We start from the raw sequence: 27,690 nt of genomic DNA, 5'->3' as shown, positions 1-27,690 counted from the left end.
AGCATTTAAACAAGGACATTTATTTACACACGTATGCAGTCAAGGCAATGAATGCAATGGGGGTAAGGGACAGGACACGAGTAACAAAGCCTACAGCCGTTTGTCTATTATTTCTGTACATGCACTTAACAATTATACTTAAGGACACGGCGCCACAACTTTCATACAAAGAAAAACCCCAGGAAAGGAAAGGGCAGACTGGACCCGTAGGCCTTTATGTTCGTGGAACTGTGAAGACTGCAAGAGCTCCACGAGACTGTGCTGGTTACCTCTCTCCGGCTTTCTCCACCTTCCCGCAGTTCTGCATGGCCCTGCAGGCTTAGCTGCGCTCCAGGCTTCGCTGCGCTCCGACTGCCCTCCACTGGACTCGAACCTTGTGGTGTTCTCCCGACTGCACCACGACTCCAAAAGAGACTGCAACTCGACTCTGCTCCCAGCCTTCAGACGAACTCCACGGCGCACCCAGACCGACTCAACTCGACTCACTGCTTGGCGAACCCAGACCGACTCCAGGCAAGAAGAACTCGCAAAACTCCAGGCAAAACTCCTGGCAAACTCTCCAGGCATGAAGAACTGACTCGCTTGGCATTCCAGCGTGCCTTTTTATGGGGTCCAGGGAGGTGAGTTTGATCCCCCATGTTCGACCTTTCACCCCCCGCTGGCTCCGCCCCTTTTGGTATTTTGATCCGATCTCGCCTCGAAACGCAGAGAGAGCGGACATGGTAGAAATCATCAGCCGTAAAAAGCAGACGTTGTAGAAATCATCAGCCGTAAAAAGCAGACGTTGTAGAAATCATCTGTTCCCGCGTCTGTCGGCGGAGATGCCGCTCGTCCGTGGGATTCGCCATGGCTGGTGAAAAGATGGTGGCGTTTGTAGAGATGAATGTGAGGCGATGTTGTGGTTGCTCTGTGGTGGGGATGGCGTGGTTGTTGAGATGCGGTTGTGGTTGTTGAAATAGTGGTTGTTCCAAAATAAAGATAGCAAAAGAATAATGGCTGACTCAAAGATCACAGCCCGGTTACACGGATAATTCCCTTTAGACATCGGTGGGGAAATCTAATCTGAACACACTTATTGACAAAACTGATCTCTGGGAAACCTGAATGGTGTTCTGTGAATTTCCACAACCGTAACAATATACACACATAGGCTTTCAAATCAAATGATCTGCATGACGTTGGATCCCACCACTGGAAAAAAAAACAACATGTTTAACAATATATATTACGACTTCTTCAATGACTGCAATTATTCCCACTTTCTTGTGGGGTCAGCTGGGAATTGATTTTTTTTTTTGGCAGAGGTTTTTCAGGTCAACGAGAAAACTGTCCAGGCCTGAGGTTAAACTGCAGGTTGCAGGAAGGTTCAGGGTGCTGATGACTTTCCTCCTCTTTGTGAAAGACACCTTGGATCTTAAAAATCCACCAATGGCCAGTGCTGAGAAATGCGTGCTCCAACTTTATGCCCGTCCGCCGATACACCCAATGATGTATTGCCCTGCATAGGAAACACCAGGGTGACAGTTTATGGCTGGGCCGAAATAGAGCTCACCACAAGTATAATCTTGACAGACAGCACAAAAGTGAGTGTGCATATATCTAAGTTTTCCTGCAAGTATAATATATATATTTGTGCATGAGCCAGACCCCAAAATTTCATCAATTGGAAACACCTGGGGTGGCAAATTCTCACTATGCTTTTTTGAAAGTCCAATATCCATAGATGGTTACATTGTGTAATATGTATGAGTGCCTAAACTGTGCTTCCACATTGTCTCAGGTTGCTCATCTGCATTTGATTTTTAATTTAGTAATTTATATTTTCATTTGTGGATGTTTTCTGATGGTTCTGTGGTTTTTCCAGGTGTATCGGCTTCAATGTCTGTCGGCACGCAAAACTACCATGCTTCCTCATTATCTCATGTCGCTCACCTGCATTTTTTTCATGAATGTATTTTTTTTTTTTCATTCACTTATATTTTCATTGACGGATGTTTTCCAATGGCTCTGATTTTTCTGGTGGATTGGCTTCGATGTCTGTCGGCATGCAAAAATTAAGCTTTCTACGTCACCCAGAAGGTTCTGATCTTTAATATCAGTCAGTCAGTCAGTTAATGGTTTGAAAGAGCTTTATATATTTGATATAGTATGAGGTGAAAAATGAGTTAGCTGGAATCTTGTCCTTATCAAGCAGAGATGTACTCCTCATTGTTGAACCAAAGTAAGAGTTAATGGTAATGGAAATAGCAAGAGGAATCACTACTGTAAATGCCCGGTAAATTGATGGTAAACTCCTGTTGTATATTGGAGGTCATGAACTTAATGTAGCAGTACCATGAGCTTGGGTTTTCATGCTTCAGATGTTAGATGCGGTTGCTATAACACTCTTGCTTAGGCCTTGGTCACATTTTCCACGGCGGCCGTGGGGTCTCCAAAATCTGCGGCCACTAGCAATTATACGGCGGCCGCAGTATTTCCACGGTCACACAATGTAGCAGTCACATATGTTTTTATTTTTCCTGTAGCCGCACGGTGTATTTAGAAATCGTGGAGAACGAAAACGTGGGGGTGCCGTACGGTCTTTGATTTGATGTCGCACGGTGACCTGAGGGCGTCGCTGCGGCGGCCATAGAATTTTCAAGGCAGACGCAAGGTGCCCGCAAGGCGACCGCAGGGGGACCGCAAGGTGACCGCAGGGGGACCCTAAGCCGAATGTGCGGCCAGACGGACGGTAACGAATGGGTTAATTTTTATTTATTTAATTTTTTTGTGCTATTTCACCAGCTGTTATCCATGGTTTAACTGTCGCATGGTCTGAATGTCTTGGTTTGGAAATATGTATTAATTGCAGAGTTCAACTCAGTATAAAACCATGCACATTTGTCTTTGATGTCACAATTGGTGATAACTGTGACATCAAAGACAAATGGGCTGTTGTGGGTAATAGCAAAAGAACTCACGATTAGTTCTCCAACCTCTCATTGTATCCAACGACCCAATGTTTCAGCCAGTACCATGGAAGCAACTGTGCCTCCACTAGCCTTTATAAAGAGCAAATTCCCAGTTAATCCCACCCATCCAAGGTGGAGGTAGACCAATCAAAGAGCTGTGTTATTAGATCTCGTGACATTTATCCAATTACAACAATATACCAATGGCAAGCTTGCAGTACTAATGCTCATTGTCTGTTAAAGGCCCAGTCACACCTTGACGTTTTAGCCAGCTTATGCAGATTTTTGGAAAATTTGTCGAAAACGCTGGTACACGTCGAATACGTGATGGGTAAGTTTTGATAACATTGAGAGCACGCTGAAAAACACTGCCATACGTCGTTGTACGCTGGCTTTAAACATTGTACTTTTCGGTTGTCCTCAAATTTTCCATGCTTGAAATTTAAGACTTATGCCAGCGTATGACTCACACGTTCCGCATAACGCTGGCCATAAGTTGTAGGCACGTTACACGATCATTGACACACGTTACTTGTAAGTTACTCATAAGTCGAAACACGTCGAGGTAATGTTTAGCGTACCCGAAACTTATTTCTAACCTATGAGTAACGTGTTGTAGGCACGTTACGCGATCGTTCACACACGTTGACACACGTTACTTGTAAGGTACTCATAAGTCGAAACACGTCAAGCTAATGGTTAGCGTCAGTGTTCCAGACTCCCTGGTTTTATTTATTTATTTATTTTTTCTTCCTTCCTTCGGTATGATGGTGATTTTGACACTTCGATTTCTAGTGCGGTTATAATATAATATAATTAATAGGCTGCCACTCAACGATTTAAATCATAACTGCACTGTACACTGAACACCGTCATACCGAAGAAAAACAAAAACCGGGAGTCTGGAACACTGACGCTAACCATTACCTTGACATGTTTCGACTTATGAACACCTTTCAAGTAACATGTGTCGACGTGTGTCAACGATCACATATCGTGCGTACAACTTATTCCCATCGCATGCGGAGCGTGTGTCATACGGCAAGTACGTCGTAAAATTTTCAACATGTTTAAAATTACAAGACGTACTCCACTTAATACGACGTATGATAGCGTAATTTAGCGCTCTATTCACGAATACCAAACTTACCCATACCGTATTCGATGTGCGCGAACGTTTTAGACGCATTTTTCAGCGGTCGGCATACGCTGGCAAGATCGCCAAGGTGTGACTGCGATGTTGACACTTCCATTTCTGAGGCGGTTATGATTTGAATCGTTGTGCGGCAGCCTTTTCATAACCTACGCCACGTGATCGTCGGCGATGCGTGCAGCGCGCTATGCATAAGTTAGACTATCGTTGGGCATAGGTTGTGAAGGCCGACAACAGGTTCAGCATTCGTTGGTATAAGTTATCTATAACACAACGAAACGTTATGTGTCCATTACTAATACGTTATGCATAAGACCAAGTCGTTACGAATACGTCCGAATCTTTAAAAAAAAACATTAAAAGTTCAACGTAAGCCAGCGTTTTACATGCATTTTAATACGTTGCCATTGCTGGCTAAAACGTCAAGGTGTGACTGGGCCTTAAGGAAGGTGGGTTAGTTGTGCTTTCAAACCTCGTTGCCTGTGGTGTTATAATGACCTAATAAAGACCAATCATGCGCCACTTTGTCTTTGTCCTCCTTCTCCCATCGGTGCATCTCGAGAGTGCTTATGTCATTGCCAGAGAATACTAGTGCATGCCCGTACGTGTGTGGCCGTATGTGCGTGGCCGTACATGCAAAAAAAATAAAATAAACTTTCAAACCCCGAGCCAAAAACAAACACACAGGCCGTTCCTTCGCTCTCGTAAACGACGACTGGATTGGGGCATTGTGTTTATCTATAAATGCGCATAAGAAATCGAGAAATTATTAGAATACATTAAGTCATCAATATCCGGAAGTAGTGCGTGCCCGTATAGAATGTTGACATGCATTCCACGAATTATCGCTTGCATTGAAGTAACAACTGCTGTGATACTTACACACAGAGTTAATTAAAATCAAAATTAAAATCAAATTTACCTCCCTGTCTTTGCTTGCCATGACATCCGCTGCCATTTACCATTGCCACTCCTACGCCACGGTAACTAAGACACTGACTGATCCCCCATCGTAACCGGCACGGCACGCGACGTCATCATGGGCCGGGCGCACACCGGCCGACGCACCCACGCCTACGCAACGTGTCCTTTCATTGGTTGATAAATAAATGGCCATAACTTGGGAACCACTTGTCCGATTAATAACAAACCTTGAAAAGGCACATCCACAGGGCCCCAGCAATATACCTGGCAAGTTTCAATGAGATCGGACCAGTGGTTGTCGAGAAACAGCGGTCACACACACACACACACACACACACACACACACACACACACACACACACACACACACACACACACACACACACACACACACACACACACACACACACACACACACACACACACACACACACACACACACACACACACAGCTGGAATTATAGATAGATGTACAATTAACTACTTTCTCTGCAGTGTGATTCCATATTCTGGGGGGAAAAAAAGTACCAAAACAGCAACAAAGTAGAACGGGCACTCGGTAGAGCGCATACCTTTGCCGCCGCAACTTTTTTCCCAGGCACATTTGAAAAACGTCATTTTAAAACGTCCATGACGTCACAACCGTCAGTCCGATTGACGTCAAATTTGGTGTGTAACCTCCTTGAAGGCAGTCCAACAAAATGGAATGATAAACACTGAAAAATTAAAAAGTTGAAAAATGACGTCATCTTTTGACGTCATTTTGACGCACTTCCGGGGACGTCACGTCCAATCGGGGACTACCATTCTGAAAGCTCGTAGTTCACCGAACGTTTTAACGTTGGTTTCATGTCAATAGCTCTATTAGATCTGAAGCTATGCCTACAAGTATATTTTGACCTTGATTGTGACCTTGACCTTGACTACAGAGTTAATTGGCAAAACCTGTACATCAATAAACAGATATTTTGGTACTGATCCCCTAATGCCTGGATTTGGGAGACTTTGCTTTATAAATTATATGGATATTTGAATGTAAAATATCAGGACATTTTAGCCACAATTGAAAAACGTCATGTTCAAACGTCAATGACGTCATAACGGTCAGTCCGATCGAAGTCAAATTTGGTGTGTGACATCCTTAAGGTATGTCCTACAAAAAGGTATGATCAAAACTGATGAGATCGAAAATTGAAAATTTACGTCATCTTGTGACGTCATTTAGACGCACTTCTGATGACGTTACGTCAAATCCGACACTACATATCCGAAAGGTATCTCGTGATGGAACAATATAGCGGTGGTTGCATGTCGATAGCTGTATTATGAAGGAAGTTATGCTCAAAAGAGTGTTTTTGACCTTTTCATGACCTTGACCTTGACCTTTGACCCGATCGCTCCCAAAATCTAAACAAATCGTCATTGGATACTCACGAATCATCTCACCAAATTTCATGCAATTCGGTTTAATACTTTCTGAGTTATGCGAATAACAAACAAACACACATATTCACAAATAAATAAATACACAGCGACCAAAACATAACCTTTCGCAGAATGCGAAGGTAAAAACATCTAAAGGTACCAAAAAAACACCTGTTGTTTAAATTTTGTCTCCTACTTGCTTATTTTCGATCGTAAGTTATCGCGTATTTAAAATTTACTTCCTGGTTCGGAGCATACGAGCTCACTCTGATGTTACCGAAATTGATGCACCGTCTAATATGAAAACGATCATAATTTGGGGCATTGTGTTTATCTATAAATGCACATAAGAAATCGAGAAATTATTAGAATACACCAAGTCATCACTTTCCGGAAGTCCGTACGTTGTAACCCGTAATGGGGAACGCGGCTGAGGTTCTCTTTCCCATCGGCCACGCCTACACAGCAACGTGTCATGTCATTGGTTGGTAAATAAATGGCCATAACTTGGGAAACACTTGTCCGATTGATATCAAACCTTGAAAAGGCACATCCTCAGGGCCCCAGCAATATTCCTGGCAAGTTTCAATAAGATAGGACCAGTGGTTGTCGAGAAACAGCGGTCACTCACTCACTCTCACACACACACACACACACACACACACACACACACACACACACACACACACACACACACACACACACACACACACACACACACACACACACACACACACACACACACACACACACACACACACACACACACACACACACACACACACACAGCCTGTCTGTCATGAATAAGCTGGTGAGGCCTGACGTTCAACAAAGGTAAGGGCAGGAATTTGGAATTTGTTCCATGGTGCCGGCAATAGCTTGCCTACTTTTCACGAAGGATGCCATGGGATATTATACATACACGAACATATGCTAGCATGTGGGAAACCTGTTTAACGTCCATCCGAGGGACAGCACACACATTGATGAATCACCCTGCCTGTGAAACACCGGGGTGACAGTTTGTAGCTGGGTCGGGATTCAAACCCAGGCTCAACAGCTTAGAGAGGAGTGCGCACACCTCTAGGCCATCCTGCCAGCCCAACTTTAGTTTTACTACATTATCCAAATTTATTTTTCTCAAAGTAAGAATGATATAAATGTTTTGGAACATTTCAACAGCCAGGGAAGCAGTGAAGCATTCCTACTGGATGACCTTGCCATGGACTGCTGAACCACTTTGTTGGAACAGTGCGATTGCCATGGGATCACTTGGCAGCTGGGTTTTTGAAAAGCTGGATTTTAGTATCAAAGCTCCTGCCATGAGAGGGATTTCTTTTGGGCACACTTGATTTGCACAACACAGCAATCTTCCTTGACCTTCACTTTTCACTCAAACACTAACACTAGTGCCTTTGAAGCAATTGGCAGACATTGAAACTGATTTTTAAAACCTTCAACTGAGTTACAGCAGTCAAAGAAGCAGCCAACAGGGCAAAGTTTGGTTTATTCCACCATGTCAAGAAGATGCTCGTTCATACAAGACAAAAAAGCTTGCCTCGAGAATGAAGGGAGAGCAAAGACATGAGGAAGGATAAGCAGTGATTGCAACGTTCAAATCCGCTGTGTACAGCGAGATAAACCCAGCATCAAGATGGGAGACAGACTTCCTGCTACACCAGCAAATCTGCCAAGCCCTTGCACAAGCCTGTTTCAAGCCATGTTCTGCAAATTAAGAGCCACGGAGCATGAGTGTCCAGAAAGGTGGGCGAAGAGAGGGAGAAGAGGATCTATTCTCAAGGAGATATGGTGGCAAAATGTGTCTTGTAGAGAAGGCTTTCGAGTAGGACCACAGCTTGTCAGAGTAACTGCCAGGCACGATGTATCATAACTGATGATGGTGAAGAGCAGGCATATGGAGATTGGGTAGATTTTTAGTACCTTGCACCGACACCTCACGGCGTGATTAACTGTCCTGTGGGATGCTGGAAGTGATCCACAGCTTGCTATCCAAAAGCTGTATCTTTGAAATGAGAGCACAATCTGCCATGAGGGAAACATTGTGAGAAAAAAAAATGGTGACCCATTGATTAGCATTGTACAGGAAGTCTCCTTAAGAATTGCACCTTTTTCAATCCTTACAACTTTCCTGTTTTGTCATAGCATACAAAACTACCATTCCCTTCCACATATGTCAAATAATTTTGCTTGTTTCATCTCTAGATATACGATGTCAATGGGACTGACTACTTCACAGTTGCTTCACAGCAACACATTTTGTTTTTATTCCTTACAAGTAAACAATGGATAAAAAAAACAACCTTGCACCTTGTACGGTAGACTCATTAGAGCATAAAATTGGCAGTAATCACATTTGGTTTAAATTTGCAATTTGATTTCATGGAAATGGATGGCAGGAGAGGCAAGAGGAACGCACACTCACCTCGACTCTGAGCTATCCAGCCTGTGTTTGAATCTCGGCGCAGCTATAAACTGTCATCATGGTGTTTCATAGGCAGGGTGATTCATCAATGTGTGTACAAATGCTCTCGGAGAGAAGTTAAATCGGGCGTCCCGTCTGCGAGCATTAGTTGGTGGACGTTCAAGATCCCATGGTGTCCTTCGTGAAGTCGGCGAGCTATTGCCGACACCCTGAACAACTTACAAATTCCTGCCTTAACTAATGGTGGGAAGACAAGGACAAATCATCCAATATAACTCATGCCAAGGATCTGCTTCAGCAGAACTGAACCTGCATTCAAGCAGAAACCACCTCCTTCAAATTCCCTGCTTTCCTTCCTGAAAGTCCCTGTAATGTCCATCTTGTATACCCCATCCCTCTCCCTTCCACAGATTTCCTAATGTCTCTGTTCCCCACTGTTTTGTCCTTCCCTCTTCCACCCCTCTTGTCTCATGCCCCCCTTGCTGCGTGTTGTGTGTTGGCTCTCATACAAGCCTTGACAAGGTATACTAAAAAAAAAAAAAAACACCACAATACAAATTTCATGGAAAGTGGTTCTTGGAATTATTATTATTTTGGATCCACTACCAAGATGCGTAGAAGAGCAATAACACAGAATGGATTAGGACACAACACAACAGAAGGAACTGCAGAAAGAAAAAAAGTGACAGCCTGGTGTGGACTTAACAGTTAAGGTGGCTGGCTTAAGATCTTAGGGTCTTGAGTTTGAGCCCCTGTTTTTCCCATTGAATTAACACCAGGTATGGTTGACTCAGCCTGCCATCCTTCCAAGGTCGGTGAAATGAGTAGCAGTGTATTGATAATGGAGGGTACTGCAACAGTAGCAGAGCCGCACCCCCAGAAAATGATGCAGCCAGCAGCCACAGACTGCACACGATTGCTAGCTAGTAGAAAGAGAGGGGAAAAGCACACCAGCAGCAGGGTTGAGGGACAAATTAGAGGGAAACTTCAACAAATAAGGGATGTGGGGAATAATGAGGGATAAGGGGAGGATGCATGGGGTGGACAAGATGGATAAGGAAGCAAACTCTGAGGAAGAATGAATTGAGATATGGACATCCATGTGGGTTTTGAATGCAAGGAAAAGACACCCCACAGTGTGTTACTCACACTACTCACACTTCATTCACATCATGCAAGATTGCCTGTACAATTGCCCTTTGAGTTCCATGATGCTAAAATTAAAGCCGTCCTATTTTGGGCATCCTCCCCCAAATAGCTGTGCCAGTTCATTCATTCACTTGTGTTGTGCATAATTTTCATTGGAGCACTGAAGGATTTCTAAAGTTTATAAATTAAAAAAATCTGGTTTGGCCGTGTAATGTGATCGAGGCATTTAAATTTTCTTGAATCGTGCTAAGGAAATAAGCTTGAAGAAACAGTGATGGCCTTTTGGAGACCAAATTGTAATTTCAGAGACTATGAGTTTGTGGATAATTCAAAGCCAGAGGCCCAGGGAATTAATTTGTACCGTGTATGATCAACCTATAAAAATGTGCATGTGTGGATAATAAAAAGATATATATTCTCAGGAAAAATAGTTGAACATCTGTTTTTTTTTTTTTTTGTCAAAACAGAGCCGTACACTCGACGATGTGGCATCACCTGAGATAGCTGCAGTGGGAACGTTTCAAGAAGTACTTGTGTGTTCTTAAACTTGCGAAACTTGTTATTGCTATTTCATGATGCTGGTTTGAAAAGAATATAATCAACAAATGGAGCTTTGTCCAAAAACAAGCTGAGTAATGTATCGTGCAAGGAACACAACCCAGCAATTATGAGTTGAAAAAATAATATAATGAAAGATTTCCAATGAGGGAATGATTATAATGAAATTGAAATATGCAAAGAGTGACTGGTGCAATTTTCAAGAGAATATTGAAACTGGCAGATGCACGATGTAAGTGGTATTCACTCGGATGAAATTACACCTCAAAACTTAAAATTAAAAACCTTAATCCAAACCCGGATCCATTTCCCAATACTAGATAATGAACCTGTTCAAACCCACCCCCTCCCCCACCCCTTCCTCCTCCCTTACCCCTATCTCCTCCAAAATAAATTGTCCTTTTATCCCCACTTTTCATCACTCACCAGACATTTTCTGGCAGAGAATACACATTTTGATGCACAGATATATACATGTATTATACATAAAGGCAGCATTGCTATCTGCCCCATACAACCATTCAGTATTCTCATGGAGACTATCCCTTGAAGTGGCAGAGATGTCAGTTGCTTGTCTGTACCGCTTTTGCAATAACGATAAATAAATGCCAGCATCAAACCTTTGAACATGTTAATGTCTGGCTTGAGGCCATCTGTTGGTGTGTGGTGTGTGTGTGAGTGGTGTGTTTGGTGTTGATATTAATGTTGGTGTGTGATAGGTCACAGGCTTCCAGTGAGGATGTCAATTCAAATATATATATATATATATATATATATATATATATATATATATATATATATATATATATATATATATATATATATATATATAATATTATATATACGAGTACGTGCCCGTACGTGCATGCCCATACATGCATGGACGTACGTGCAAAAACAAAAACATTTCAAACCGCGAGCCAGAAACAACAACCGCACAGGCCGTTCCTTCGCTCTTTCGTGCCCGTACGTGCATGGCCATACATGCAAACCAAAATATATATAATAAAAAAAAACTTTCGAACAACTGCACAGGCCGTTCCTTCGCTCTTGTAAACGACGACTGATTGGGGCATTGTGTTTATCTATAAATGCGGATAAGAAATCGAGAAATTATTAGAATACAGTAAGTCATCGCTATCCGGAAGTGGTGCGTGCCCGAACGGAACGTTCACATGCATTCCACGAATTATCGCTTGCATTGAAGTAACAACTGCTGTGATACTTACAAACACAGAGTTAATTAAAATCCAAATTAAAATCAAGTTTACCTCCCTGTCTTTGCTTGCCATGATATTCGCTGCTATTGACCATTGCCACTCCTACGCCACGGTAACTAAGGCACCGATCCCCATCCGAACCGGCACGGCCCATGACATCATCGTCGGCCAGCCGCACACCGGCCTATGCAGCCAGGCCTATGCAGCAATGTGTCTTGTCATTGGTTTGGTAAATAAATGGCCATAACTTGGGAAGCACTTGTCCGATTAATATCAAACCTTGAAAAGGCACATACTCAGGGCCCCAGCAATATACTTGGCAAGTTTCAATTAGATCGGACCTGTGGTTGTCGAGAAACAGCGGTAACACACACACACACGCACGCACGCACGCACGCACGCACGCACGCACGCACGCACGCACGCACACACACACACACACACACACACACACACACACACACACACACACACACACACACACTGCTGGAATTATAGTTAGAAGAGGTCCTGCTCAAGGTATGCCTGTACTCAATATGAAATTCCTCTCGGAAGAAATCGGTATCATCGTATCGAGCAAGGTTGCGATTGTCATGGTGAGCCTGCTCTAGTCTCGCATGGTGTATGTCCTGATGGCGCAGGGCATCCCTTACTTGCCGGTCTTCTCGCTGGTGAGGGATATCTTCTGCACGACGCCTTTCCTCGCGTTCAGTGTTGTCTGCCAAGCGAGCAGCTCGGTCTTCATCCGTTTCTTCTGCACGACGTCTTGCCTCACGTTCAGTGTTGTCTGCCAAGCGAGCAGCTCGTTCTTCATCCGTTTCTTCTGCACGATGCCTTGCCTCGCATCTAGTGTTGTCTGCCAAGCGAGCAGCTCGTTCTTCATCCGTTTCAGCAGCACGACGCCTTGCCTCGCGTCCAGTGTTGTCTGCCAAGTGAGCAGCTTGTTCTTCATCCGTTTCAGCTGCACGACGCCTTGTCACGCGCGTAGCATCGCGTGTCAAGCGAGCAGCTCATTCTTCATCCAATTCAGCAGCACGACACCTTGCCTCACTTCCAGTGTTGTCTGCCAAGCGAGCAGCTCGTTCTTCATCTGTTTCTTCTGCACGATGCCTTGCCTCGCGCATAGTGTCGCGTGTCAAGCGAGCAGCTCATTTTTCATCCGTTTCAGCAGCACAACGCCTTGCCTCGCGTCCAGTGTTGTCTGCCAAGCGAGCAACTCGTTCTTCATCCATTTCTTCTGCACGACGCCTTGCCTCGCGCGTAGCGTCGCGTGTCAAGTAAGCAGCTCATGCTTCGTCAGATTCCATTGCGTGTGCACGACGCGCAGCTTCATTCCTTCGCTCTCGTAAAAGACAACTAGATTGGGGCATTGTGTTTATCTCTCTATAATTTATCGAGAATTTATCGAGAAGATCGAGAAAGTACAGAAATCGAGAAAGTACAGAAATCGAGAAAGTAAAGAAATCGAGAAAGTAAGAATACAGTAAGTCGAGAACAAAAAATCGAGAAAGAATACAGTGAGTCGTCACTATACGGAAGTCTGGAAGTTAAGTCCTCACTGTCCAGAAGTTCACATATCGCAGTTATAATTATTCGCAATTTTGTTTTAATGGCCAATTATTCAATGAGCGCCAACGTATTTTGCCTTTTCGAAATGTCATCGCAAGGAAAAACAAAAGAGAAGAGAAGCCGTGGCCTTACGTGCAAAAACAAACAAACAAACAAACAAACAAGCAGTCATAGACTGGTACTGACGAAAACGTCAACCTGACCTCTCACCTTGCTTAATAAAAGCTGTCTCGAGAGAAGGTAGCGACGCAAACCAGAAGTTTCTACGATGATTCTGTACCAAACCATCAAAAATCGAATGTTTTGGATGTTTGACCTCACTGTGATCTTGACCTTTGACCGATTTTGACCAAAATCTAATCAGCACGAGCCATCACCCTCCTGAATCAAGTGGTGTAATTTGACATTGGTCGCTTCTTCCGTACTCGAGTTATCGTGCCTACAAACAAACAAACAAACAAGCAGTCATAGACTGGTACTTATGAAATCGTCAACTTGACCTCTGACCTTGTCTAATAAAAGCTGTCTCTCGAGAAGGTAGCGACGCAAAACAGAAGTTTTTACGAAGATTCTGCACCAAACCATCAAAAATCGAATGTTTTGGATGTTTGACCTCACTGTGACCTTGAGCTTTGCCCAATTTTGACCAAAATCTAATCAGCGCTAGGCACCACCCTCCTGAATCACGTGGTGTAATTTGACCTTGGTAGCTTCTTCCGTTCTTGAGTTATCATTTTTTGGATGTTTGACCTCACTGTGACCTTGACCTTTGACCGATTTTGACCAAAATATAATCAGCACTAGCCATCACACTCCTGAATCACATGGTGTAATTTCACATGGGTAGCTACTTCCGTTCGAGTTATCTGTACCAAACCATCAAAAATCGAATATTTGACCACACTGTGACCTTTACCTTTGACCGATTTTGACCAAAATATAATCAGCACTAGCCATCACCCTCCTGAATCACGTGGTGTAATTTCACATGGGTAGCTACTTCCGTTCGAGTTATCTGTACCAAACCATCAAAAATCGAATATTTGACCTCACTGTGACCTTTACCTTTGACCGATTTTGACCAAAATCTAATCAGCAGGAGCCATCACCCTCCTGAATCACGTGGTGTAATTTGACATTGGTAGCTTCTTCTGTTCTCGAGTTATCGTGCCTCCAAACAAACAAACAAACAAGCAGTCATAGACTGGAACTTACGAAATCGTCAACTTGACCTCTGACCTTGTCAAATAAAACCTGTCTCGAGAGAAGGTAGAGAAGCAAACCAGCAGTTTCTACGATGATTCTGTACCAAACCATAAAAAATCGAATGTTTTGGATGTTTGACCTCAATATGACCTTGACCTTTGACCAATTTTGACCAAAATCTAATCAGCGCGAGCCACCACCCTCCTGAATCACGTGGTGTAATTTGACATTGGAAGCTTCTTCCGTTCTTGAGTTATCTGTACCTAACCATCAAAAATCGAATATTTGAGCTCACCGTGACCTTATCCTTTGACCGATTTTGACCAAAATCTAATCAGCACTATGCATCACCCTCCTGAATCACGCAGTGTAATTTAACATTGGTCGCTTCTTCCGTTCTCGAGTTATCGTGCCTTCAAACAAACAAACAAACAAACAAGCAGTTATAGACTGGTACTTACGAAATCGTCAACTTGACCTCTGACCTTGTCTAATAAAAGCTGTCTCTTGAGAACGTAGCGACGCAAAACAGAAGTTCCTACGATGATTCTGCACCAAACCATCAAAAATCGAATGTTTTGGATGTTTGACCTAAGTGACCTTGACCTTTGACCGATTTTGACCAAAATCTAATCAGCACTAGCCACCACCCTCCTGAATCACGTGGTGTAATTTGACATTGGTAGCTTCTTCCGTTCTCGAGTTATCATTTTTTGGATGTGTGACCTTGACCTTTGACCGATTTTGACCAAAATTTAATCAGCACGAGCCATCACCCTCCTGAATCACGTGGTGGAATTTGACATTGGTAGCTTCTTCCGTTGTCCAGTTATCGTGCCCACAAACAAACAAACAAACAAGCAGTCATAGACTGATACTTACGAAATCGTCAACATGACCTCTGAACTTGTCAAATAAAAGCCATCTCTTGAGAACGTAGCGACGCAAACCAGAAGTTTCCAAGGTGATTCTGTATCAAACCATCAAAAATCGAATGTTTTGGATGTTTGACCTCACTGTGAGCTTGACCTTTGACCAAAATCTAATCAGCGCTAGCCAGCACCCTCCTGAATCACGTGGTGTAACTTGACATTGGAAGCTTCTTCCGTTCTCGAGTTATCATTTTTTGGATGTTTGACCTCACTGTGACCTTGACCTTTGACCGATTTTGACCAAAATCTAATCAGCACTAGCCATCAGGCTCCTGAATCATGTGGTGCAATTTGACATTGGTAGCTTCTTCCGTTCTCGAGTTATCTGTACCAAACCATCAAAAATCGCATATTTGACATAACCGTGACCTTGACCTTTGACCGATTTTGACCAAAATCTAATCAACACTAGCATTCAACCTCCTGAATCACGTGGTGTAATTCGACATTGGTAGCTTCTTCCGTTCTCGAGTTATCATGCCAACAAACAAACAAACAAACAAGCAGTCATAGACTGGTACTTACGAAATCGTAAAAATGACCTCTGACCTTGTCTAATAAAAGCTCTCTCGAGAGAACGTAGCGACGCAAACCAGACATTTCCAAGGTGATTCTGTACCAAACCATCAAAAATCGAATGTTTTGGATGTTTGACCTCACTGTGACCTTGACCTTTGACCGATTTTGACCAAAATCTAATCAGCACTAGCCATCACCCTCCTGAATCATGTGGTGTAATTTGACATTGGTAGCTTCTTCCATTTTCGAGTTATCATTTTTTCGATGTTTGACCTCACTGTGACCTTGACAATTGACCGATTTTGACCAAAATATAATCAGCACTAGCCATCACCCTCGTGAATCACGTGGTGCAATTTGACATTGGTAGCTTCTTCCGTTCTCGAGTTATCGTGCCTACAAACAAACAAACACACAAACAAACAAACAAGCAGTCATAGACTGGTACTTACGAAATCGTCAACTTGACCTCTGACCTTGCTAATAAAAGCTGTCTCTCGAGAAGGTAGCGACGCAAACCAGAAGTTTTTACGATGATTCTGCACCAAACGATCAAAAATCGAATGTTTTGGATGTTTGACCTCACTGTGACCTTGACCTTTGCCCGATTTTGACCCAAATCTAATCAGCGCTAGCCACCACCCTCCTGAATCACGTGGTGTAATTTGACATTGGAAGCTTCTTCCGTTCTCGAGTTATCATCTTTTGGATGTTTGACCTCACTGTGACCTTGACCTTTGAACGATTTTGACCAAAATATAATCAGCACTAGCCATCAGCCTTCTGTGCAATTTGACATTCGTACCTTCTTCCGTTCTCGAGTTATCTGTACCAAACCATCAAAAATCGAATATTTGACGTAACCGTGACCTTGACCTTTGACCGATTTTGACCAAAATCTAATCAGCATGAGCATTCAAGCTCCTGAATCACGTGGTGTAATTTGACATTGGTAGCTTCTTCCGTTCTCGAGTTATCGTGCCTACAAACAAACAAACAAGCAGTCATAGATTGGTACTTACAAAATCAGAAAAATGACCTCTGACCTTGTCTCATAAAAGCTGTCTCGAGAGAACGTAGCGACGCAAACCAGACGTTTCCAAGGTGATTCTGTACCAAACCATCAAAAATCGAATGTTTTGGAGGTTTGACCTCACTGTGACCTTGAGCTTTGACTGATTTTGACCAAAATCTAATCAGCGCTAGCCACCACCCCCCTGAATCACGTGGTGTAATTTGACATTGGAAGCTTCTTCCGTTCTCGAGTTATCATTTTTTGGATGTTTGACCTCACTGTGACCTTGACCTTTGACCGATTTTGACCAAAATCTAATCAGCACTAGCGATCACCCTCGTGAATCACGTGGTGTAATTTGACATTGGTAGCTTCTTCCGTTCTCGAGTTATCGTGCCAACAAACAAACAAACAAACAAGCAGTCATAGACTGGTACTTACGAAATCGTCAACTTGATCAATGACCTTGTCTAATAAAAGCTGTCTCTTGAGAAGGTAGCGACGCAAACCAGAAGTTTCTACGAGGATTCTGTCCCAAACCATCAAAATTCGAATGTTTTGGATGTTTGTCCTCACTGTGACCTTGACCTTTGAGCGATTTTGACCAAAATCTAATCAGCGCTCACCACCACCATCCTGAATCACGTGGTGTAATTTGACATTGGTAGCTTCTTCCCTTCTCGAGTTATCTGTACCAAACCATCAAAAATCGAATATTGGACTTTGCTGTGACCTTGTCCTTTGACTGATTTTGACCAAAATCTAATCAGCACGAGCCTTCACCCTCCTGAATAACGTGGTGTAATTTGACATTGGTAGCTTCTTCCGTTCTCGAGTTATCGTGCCTACAAACAAACAAACAAACAAACTAGCAAACAAACAAACAGAAACGGAAGGCATCAATATACTAACGAAATCTTTAGATTTCGTAAGTAACAAACAGAAACGGAAGTCATCAATATACTTACGAAATCTTAAGATTTCGTAAGTAACAAACAAGTAGTCATAGACTGGTTCTTACGAAATCGTCAACTTCACCTCTGACCTTGTCCAATAAAAGCTGTCTCGAGAGAAGGTAGCAATGCAAACCAGAAGTTTCTACGATGATTCTGTTCCAATCCATCAAAAATCGAATGTTTGACCTCACTGTGACCTTGACCGTTGACCGATTTTGACCAAAATCTAATCAGCACGAGCCATCACCCTCGTGACTCAAGTGGTGTAATTTGACATTGGTAGCTTCTTCCGTTCTCGAGTTATCTGTACCAAACCATCAAAAATCGAATATTTGACCTCACTGTGACCTTGACTGTTGACCGATTTTGACCAAAATCTAATCAGTGTGAGCCATCACCCTCGTGAATCAAGTGGTGTAATTTGACATTGGTCGCTTCTTCCGTTCTTGAGTTATCGTGCCTACAAACAAACAAACAAACAAACAAGCAGTCAGAGACTGGTACTTCCGAAATCATCAACTTAACCTCTGACCTTGTCTAATAAAAGCTGTCTCTCGAGAAGGTCGCGACGCAAACCAGAAGTTTCCAAGGTGATTCTGTATCAAACCATCAAAAATCGAATGTTTTGGATGTTTGACCTCAGTGACCTTGACCTTTGACCGATTTTGACCAAAATCTAATCAGCATTAGCCACCACCCTCCTGAATCACCTGGTGTAATTTGACATTGGTAGCTTCTTCCGTTCTCGAGTTATCGTGCCTACAAACAAACAAACAAACAAGCAGTCATAGACTGGTACTTACGAAATCGTCAACTTGACCTCTGATCTTGTGTAATAAAAGCTGTCTCTTGAGAACGTAGTGACACAAACCAGAAGTTTCCAAGGTAATTCTGTATCACACCATCAAAAATCGAATGTTTTGGATGTTTGACCTCAGTGACCTTGACCTTTGATCGATTTTGACCAAAATCTAATCAGCGCTTGCCACCACCCTCCTGAATCACGTGGTGTAATTTGACATTGGTAGCTTCTTCTGTTCTCGAGTTATCTGTACCAAACCATCAAAAATCGAATATTTGACCTCACCGTGACCTTGACCTTTGACCGATTTTGACCAAAATCTAATCAGCACTAGCATTCAACATCCTGAATCACGTGGTGTAATTTGACATTGGAAGCTTCTTCCGTTCTCGATTTATCTTGCCTACAAACAAACAAACAAACAAACAGAAACGGAAGGCATCAATTTACTTACGAAATCTTGAGATTTCGTAAGTGCCAAAAACAAAAATACCAAAAAATAAATAATTTTTCAAACCTCGTGCCAGAAAAAAACCACACGGGCCACGCCTTGGCAGCACCGTGTCCTGTTATTGGTTTGGTAAATAAATGGCCATAACTTGGGAACCACTTGTCCGATTTATATCAAACCCTGAAAAGGCACATATTCAGGTCCCCAGCAATATACCTGGCAAGTTTCAATTAGATCGGACCAGTGGTTGTCGAGAAACAGCGGTTACAGACACACACACACACACACACACACACACACACACACACACACACACACACACACACACACACACACACACACACACACACACACACACACACACACACACACACACACACAGCTGGAATTATAGATAGATATAATCTATTATATACACACAAACACATGATAAGAAAAGGAACAGGATAGAATGATCATAAATATATGTGGAAAAATTGACATGCCCAGATAGACCAGGCATCAAATACAGGTCCTCTGGCAAACCATACCAGTGCTCTGCCATCTGAGTTATCTCGGTGACCCACTGGCTGAGCAATACAATTCTTCCACATATACAGGTGCCTCTCTTTCCCCTATTGCTTCCGGGGCACTCACTGCCAACCAAAGGAGCAGCTTGGGCCTGTTCTCGAGAGCATTTTCCCCCTGTGGGGGGGGGGAAGGAAAACGTAAGGAAAACCAAGACATCCATGTCCACCATTAAACACTATAGGGGGCATAGTAATTCAATTCAAAAATGAACAGGATAGAAAGTTCCATCCTGTATATATATATATATATATATATATATATATATATATATATATATATATATATATATATATATATATATATATATATATATATATATATATATATATATATATATATATATAGTTGAAAGTATGTCTGTTTGTGTGTTTGTCTGTGACCTATGCACGCAAAAAGTACTGGACTGATTCTCACCAAACTTCACAGGCTGACAGAACATGTACCTGGGAGTGTCCCAATGTAAAATAATTGTACTTCCGACTTCCGGTTTCCGAATTATGACGTCATCACCTGATTTTTGTAACGTTAATTTTTCATGTTCAGCTGATTGACATGGGACCAACGCCATATACAATATATCTAACATGATTTTAAGTTTTTGTTTGTCTGTTTGTGTTTGTCTGCACACGCTAATCTCCTGAAAGGTGAAAGATAGGAGCTAACCATTGAAACAAAAAATGTCGGGATGGGCCCCGGGAAGGTTATAGGCTATATGGCAAGGCCCCTCAGCCGGGGGGGGGGGAAGGAGGTGTGTTTCCCCCTCACCAACCCCCTTAGCTTATGACTGCCATGGCCCAATAGGGAACTGATACTGTGCTCACGTCAGACATATGTATAGCAGATTAAATTCATTCAAAAAGAACCCGGGCAGTGCCAGGTGCATTCACCTAGTGTATGTATATGTAGATAGATAGATAGATAGATAGATAGATAGATAGATAGATAGATAGAGAGAGAGAGAGAGAGAGAGAGAGAGAGAGAGAGAGAGAGAGAGAGAGAGAGAGAGAGAGAGAGGGAGAGAGAGAGAGAGAGAGAGCGAGAGAGAGAGAGAGAGAGAGAGAGAGAGAGAGAGAGAGAGAGAGAGAGAGAGAGAGAGAGAGAGAGAGAGAGAGAGAGAGAGAGAGAGAGAGAGAGAGAGAGAGAGAGAGTTTTGTATATTTTTATTATAACAAGGTCAAATGTGTCTAAGAGCCACGTCATAAAGGTTTTGACTTCACCAGAAGGAGAAGAACAACACGGAGCTCTCTTAGAGCCAGCGTTCGCAACGCCGCTAATAAATAAATAATAAAATGAAAAAATAGATAAATATATAAATAACAACAACAACTTCCGATATTTCATCACGTGCCTTGATGGAGCCAATAGCAAGACCCGTCATGGAGGCTCCTGTTCATGACGAGAAAATAGTGTATTTATGAAATTACTACACATTAAATGGAATAATCTTTAAATAGTAACGTGAACTTTTCGAAACTTTAAAGCAAATGTCCGAATATATTTAAAAGTTGATGATAGACGCTCTCAAAAGGCACCCTCAATGCGAGGATGTGTACAGGTGTTTAGTATTTAAGGAGATCTGGATCCTGTATATAAAAGAGCCGAGTCCTAAAGGTTTTGTCTTCACCAGAAGAAGAACAAGAACAAGAAGAAGAACAACGCGGAGCGCTCTTCGAGCCACGTTCGCTACGCGAACGCGGCTAAAAATACAAAAGAAAGCCCCCAAATGGGAGTTACATTTTTATTTCAGAGAAAGAAGGAAAACCAAGAAACAATTTCTGAAGAAAGGAAAGGATGAGTCGGGTGGATTATATACAAAACATTTCACAAAAGGATAACCATTCCTCTTGGACTTTGCAAATAACTTCTTTTATACACCATTTTGATTCGAACTGCGGTAATCTTCCCGTTACTGAAAAGAAAGCAAAATCCAATTTAACACAACTTATTACAAGGTGTTGGAACAAAAACAAAGCATCTTCATCATTTACTCCAAAACCATCAAGTTTTCTTTTCCTTGACTTATATCCTGCCATCTTTGCCTGAGCAAGCAGGAAATTGGCTAACACAGCATTGGAATTTTTGTGTGGGATATCCAATCCATAGATGAACACACAAGTGTTAAAAATCAAACCAAACCTCACAAAACAATTCTGAAGTAAAATAAATAAAGGTGCCAACCGTTGGCATTCAACATAGATGTGAAAAGGGTTTTAAGATTTCTTACAAAAAGGACATTCATCTACAAGCAGATTTGAAAAACGGTGTAACAAGTGATGAGAAGGAAGGATCCAGTGTACGAGTCTCCATTGGAGGTCACCATGTCATGTTGGTACAGGAGGGTGATAAAAAAAAACCTTTCCAGTTAGGAAAATAAGGGGGAGAACAAGGTAAGAGGTCTCTCCATCGAACCTTCTGCTGTGTTATTTGCCGTTGCGAAATAAATTTTACATAACCCAAATAAAGGTCTTTTTGTTTGGGAAGGCCATTGAAGCGTACGTTAAAAGGGGGACAAGGAAGAGGGCTGGCAAGAGAAAAAGCACATACGAGTTCAGGAAAGGTAGAGAGAGAAGGTATTCAATGTGCATTTTGTTCATTGCTTTGGTAGTCCTGCTCCCAAGCAGGTGTAAGCTGTGTGTATGTCAAAAGCACACTACATGATATGCGTGCCACGATTCGAGGGGATCGAACACCGACCAGGCTTGCCAATGCATCAGCTCCGATCCAGCTGCCATTTGGGCTGAGAAGATCTGCGACAGATTTAACGCCCTTGTCGTTGAATAAAATCGTTGTCGTTGAAAAAGCGTTGAATAAAACACCTATCAGCAGGCATATCATGGAAAAAGGAGTTGTAGAACAAAGGTTCTTCCAGAAACATCTGTTTCGTGCAAGAATGTGTAGTTCTTGTTATTGTCAGAGCTTGCCACGCATTTAGCATGCTCTGATAGAAACCATAGAGGGGGTATGTGTCAATTTTGGAAAGGACCATCAGGAAAAGAGAGTGGTCATAGCCTAGCCTCCCAGCATGTTGCAAAAGGTGACGAGTGACGTTGACCCATGGTGGAGAGGGTCACATGTATAGCATGTGAAGAGCAACCGAGAGTCGAAAGGCCATAAGCCGGCTCTTTATGTCGACCAGGCCTTGTCCTCCATCGGTCAGTGGTAAGCTGAGGACCCCAGGTCGCAGCCAGTGTTTTCCGTCCCAGAAAAAGGACACGAAGCACTTCTGGAGCTGTTGAAGCAACACAGCTGGAGGATACAGCACGAAGAACCTGTGCCATAAGGTGGAGGCCACCAGTGTGTTGATGACCAAGACCCTTCCACGATATGACAGTTGTGTGATCAGACCTTTCCATTTTTGCAGTTTACCCTCAACAAACTCAAGCAGACCAGCCCAATTCTTTGCTACTGTGGTATTATTACCTCAGAACACTCCAAGGTATTTCACACCATCATTGGCCCATGACAGTGGAGCAGGAAGTCTTGGCGCGAAGTAGCACAACGGACCGAGCCAAAGGGCACTCGTTTTGTTCCAATTTACTTTGGCTGAAGAAGCCTTTTCAAATAAGGACAAACAATAACGAACGATGTTAACGTCATTGATATCTTGCACGAATAGACACACGTCATCAGCGTAAGCCAGTACCTTGATGGGCCGTTCAAGCTGGGACAAACTAACCCCTTTTAGTCTACAGCACAAATAAACCAGTAGGGGTTCGATGGAGAGAGCATAAAGCAACCCGGAAAGAGGGAAACCTTGTCTAATTCCCTTGTTAATAGACAAAGGTGCAACAAGTTCATTGTTTGTCTTAAGCACACTATAAATATTATTGGATAGTTTTTTAATATAAGAGATGAAGGTTGAACAAAGTCCAAACTGCTCAAGTACTTCGAAAAGGTACCGATGGTCAACACGGTCAAAGGCTTTCTCCTGGTCAAGGAGAAGAAGTCCTAAATCTTTCAGGTTTTCCTTGCACAGTTCAATGATGTCTCTCACAAGGGAGATGTTGTCATAAATGGAACGTTTTGGGACACAGTAACATCGGTCCTCTTTCAACAACGAGGATAAATAAGGAGTAAGTCGTGATGCCAGGGCTTTTGAAAATATCTTATAGTCCGTACATAACAGGGAGATAGGACGCCAATTTTCAATACTCAGCATGTCTCCCTTTTTTGGGATGAGGGTAAGAAGAGCTCGTCGTCAACTCCGAGGTAGCTCTCCAAGCTGGCAGCTTGCGTTCAAGGTGTTAATGAGTTCTGGACCCATAAGTGCCAAAACTTCTTGTAAAATTTGGTTGTAAGTCCATCCAATCCAGGTGCTTTCCCAATGGCAAGGCCGTGCAGGGCAGTGCCAAGTTCATCCAAGGTGATGGGTATTTCCAGTTGGGAACGCCCATCTGCACACAACACTGGCAGGTCTACGGAGATCGAGGGGACACTGACAGGATTTATTTGTTCCATTGAATATATTTTCGAAAAGTATTCCTTCACAAAAAGTTTGATTTCTGATTGTGTAAAGGTAATGGATGAATCTGCTAATCGCAGCTGAGAAAGCTGTTTTCTGGGAAGACGTTTCTCGAAGGAAAAGAAGTACTTGGTTGGTACGTCTGCCTCATTCAGGTGTCGCACCCTCATCCGAACTAAGGCACCACGTGCATTCCTCTTGGTTATTTCCTTTAATAAGGACTGTTTCTCAGTTAAGGTTTTTTGTATGTTACTATTATTTTGTCCGATGACCCGTTGGAGATGTAAAATCTCTAACTGTAATATTTTCTTTACTTCATGGTCAGCCCTTGTTGAGAAAACCTGATACTGTTGACAGAACCCTTTAATTTGGGTTTTTACTAAATCCCACCATATCAGCGGGTTAACGGAACAGCTTAACTTCTGTTCTAGGAGAGCCGTCCAGAAGGATTCAAAGGCCTGAATGAAGTTGAGGTTTTCAAGTAAACTGTTTTAGAATTTCTAGTGAGAGCTCCCTGGACATGGTTTAAAGAGTTGAATAAAGACTCGAGCTCGGGAATGGTTGGATAAACCAGAAGGCACTAAATCGGATTTATAAACTCCATGTAATAAATGAGAATTTACATAGATGTGATCGAGCCTCGCAAGTGAGATGCGGTTGTTTAAACAATGACACCATGTGTAAGACTGATCAGAAGGGTGCTGCACGCGCCAAATATCATGGAGATTATATTTCGCAATGATGTTTGCAAAAAGTTTTGCGGTACATGGTTGGGGTTCCGGCCCGTTCCGGTCACATGAAGCATTAACAGTACAGTTAAAGTCACCACCAATGATTAGACAAGTCTGTAAATCCAGTGTTTGCAGGAATTTTCTCAGTTTGGCAAAAAAAGAGATCCGCTTGTCATTTTTGCTTGGAGCGTACACATTGAGAATTGTGAACTTGACCTGATTGATAGAGAAGGTCACGGAGGCAAGGTGTCCATCAATAATGCTCATAAATTTAAGGCAGGACGGATGGAAACGTTTCCCTATGCCAAACATGATGCCTGCCTTCGACAAGTTGTTACTGAAGAAACATTCCTTGTCCATAAATAGTCGCCACTGAGCCTGAACAGATCGGACAGCATGGGTCTCTTGTAACAAAGCTATGTCAAGACCGTTGACCTCTACCAACTGTTTAATTTGGATCTTGCGGAGCGGACTCCCACCACCATTAACATTTATTGTTCCAATCTTGAAACTGGCCATGAGGAAAATAATAACTTCTAAGAATAAGATCAGAAGTGGGATCATTGATTGGGATCCCTTTTCACCTTGGCAATCAATTTTTTTTAAGCAGTGACAGTGTGTCTGGTGGAAACCGAATAAGTCAGGCTTACGTACGATAGCCTGAGCAAACTCGAGGAAGGACGGTACATCTGGAAAGTATTCCGTCAGGTTTATATTGCGTTTCCTGTATGTATTTTGTAAGAAAAGTCTTATTTGTTCGGGGGGGGGGGGGGTAGGACCTTGACTGGTCAGATTCTCCACCGTTTCCACCTGACTGTTCCTGTTTGCTTCCTCCAGGTCAGATTCGTCAGAGTCGGTTTTAGTTTCCGAGTCACACAAGCTTGTACAGTCCTGCATATATCGATGTTGTCGTCAGTATTGACACCGGGATCTGTACTGGTTTGGCCTTGGTCACATTTGCTCTACGGTGAGGATATGGCGGCCGTACGCCCTCTGAATCTACAGAAACGTGCGGCGGCCGCAGAGAAACTGAGGTGGCCTCAGGGAGGCCCTACGCCGTTTGGCTATATTTTACAGGCCGGAGGGCGCCGTGGAATTATAGCGCGGAGTTATAACTTTTTTTCATTTCTACGCTCGCCGTAGCAATTCGACAAGCCAAGCTATGACGCAGATGTGTTCCACGTCGACCGTAAGTAGGGCGTACGGTGGGCTTGCGTTATTCGTGCGGCCGCTGTAAGCTCTTCTCAATGAAAAATGAATTTTCCCAACCCCAAAAAAATTACGGCAGCCGCACTATTTCCACGGTCGCCGTACGGTGGCTTTGCGGTCTGTGTGACTGAGGCCTAAAGTATCGATCGACACATGAGAGATGCTTTCACGAGGACTTCCACTGCTGAACTGAATGAACAAAGCGCGAAGATGCGGCTCGAAAAGGTGGGGGAGACACGTGAACAAACATGAACGCCACGTTGTGTTCGGTTTTTTAAAATGTATTAGGTTTTTAGGGCAAAATTTTCTCGAAAAAATTGTTCGGATTCCAATTTGTTCAAACAATGGGGCGTTCGGATTCTGGGGGCACCACGGTATATTATAGTTATCGTATATTCAGTTATATATACTGGTATATTTTTATTTCAGTAAAAAAAAGAACTGGTATATATACCCACTGGTTACCGTCCGTTTGGCCGCACGTTCGCCTTAGGGCCCCCTGCGGTCGCCTTGCGGTCACCTTGCGTCTGCCTTGAAAATTCTATGGCCGTGGCAGCGACGCCCTAAGGTCACCGTGCGACATCAAATCAAAGACCGTACAGCACCCCCACGTTTTCGGTCTCCACGATTTATAAATACGCCGTGCGGCTTCCCGAAATATAAAAACATGTGACTGCTACATTGTGTGACCGTGGAAATACTGCGGCCGCCGTATAATTGCTAGTGGCCGCAGATTTTGGAGACCCCACGGCCGCCGTGGCAAATGTGACCTTGGCCTTACCACGTCTATGTGCTCTTCCATTGTGGGAACATCTCCTGGTGAAGTAATGGAAATAATTGGGGGAGATGATGAAACGGAAACACCATCAGCGGGTGCAGAGATCTCGCTTCCCTCGACCGTCACGGTGTTATCGACCTCCAACGGCATGGAGGTATACAGTACTTTGGGGGTCTCTCGTAAAACATCCATTTTAACATTTTCTGCGTTTCCAGCTTCACCACGTGACGAGATGGGAGCAGTAACAGGGTTAACATTCGTTTCGCTATTTCCTGCTGACAAGGATTTAGGGTTAACATTTCCCGAAGTGACAGCAGGTTCATTACTAGTGGTCTGTGTATCACCGTCAATGGACTTAACAATCGGAGAGTTTTTAACGAGTGAAACAGTTTCATTTACTGCGATAACAGGTAAAGCGGTCTCTGTAAGGGAGGAGCCTCTGTCCTCACCGGCAAGTGGGGTAAACTTGGCCGTAGGTACCGGGGTCCGGGTCCATTCGGGTCCATTCCGGGTCCATTCCGGGTCCATTCGGGTCCATTCCGGGTCCATTCCGGGTAGGCCTTGTAGAGTGACATCAGTCACAAGTGCAGGAACATTACCCACAGATTCCTCGTTTGTAAATGCTCCTTCTTCTGGGTTAAACGACCATCAGGTAAAGTCCGGAGGG

General features: G+C 43.2%; 2 protein-coding genes across 6 annotated transcripts in view; both read right to left on the bottom strand.

The window, feature by feature from the left end:
• On the bottom strand, positions 1 to 27,675 carry LOC147020213 (uncharacterized). 2 transcript variants are annotated; one of them, XM_085895389.1, is made up of 3 exons: positions 27,473 to 27,675; positions 19,804 to 19,957; positions 1 to 1,498 (listed from the first exon to the last, which is right to left on the bottom strand). In XM_085895389.1, exons 1-3 carry the CDS (start codon positions 27,570 to 27,572, stop codon positions 1,315 to 1,317), a joined length of 438 nt encoding a protein of 145 aa, XP_085751515.1. In that variant the 5' UTR covers positions 27,573 to 27,675; the 3' UTR covers positions 1 to 1,314. The 2 variants fall into 2 exon arrangements, with proteins under 2 accessions (XP_085751515.1, XP_085751516.1); XM_085895390.1 differs by having other exon boundaries at positions 19,910 to 19,957.
• Positions 1 to 27,690, bottom strand: part of LOC147020212 (glutamate receptor-interacting protein 2-like) — a 588,802-nt gene that overhangs the window by 527,274 nt on the left and 33,838 nt on the right. The gene's annotated exons all lie outside the window — the stretch shown is intronic.

Source organism: Eptatretus burgeri, chromosome 9, assembly GCF_056783735.1.
Source record: "Eptatretus burgeri isolate ZD-2024b chromosome 9, Ebu_testis_v1, whole genome shotgun sequence".
Classification (NCBI taxonomy): Eukaryota; Metazoa; Chordata; class Myxini; order Myxiniformes; family Myxinidae; genus Eptatretus; species Eptatretus burgeri.
This window is presented reverse-complemented; position numbering and strand designations above follow the sequence as displayed.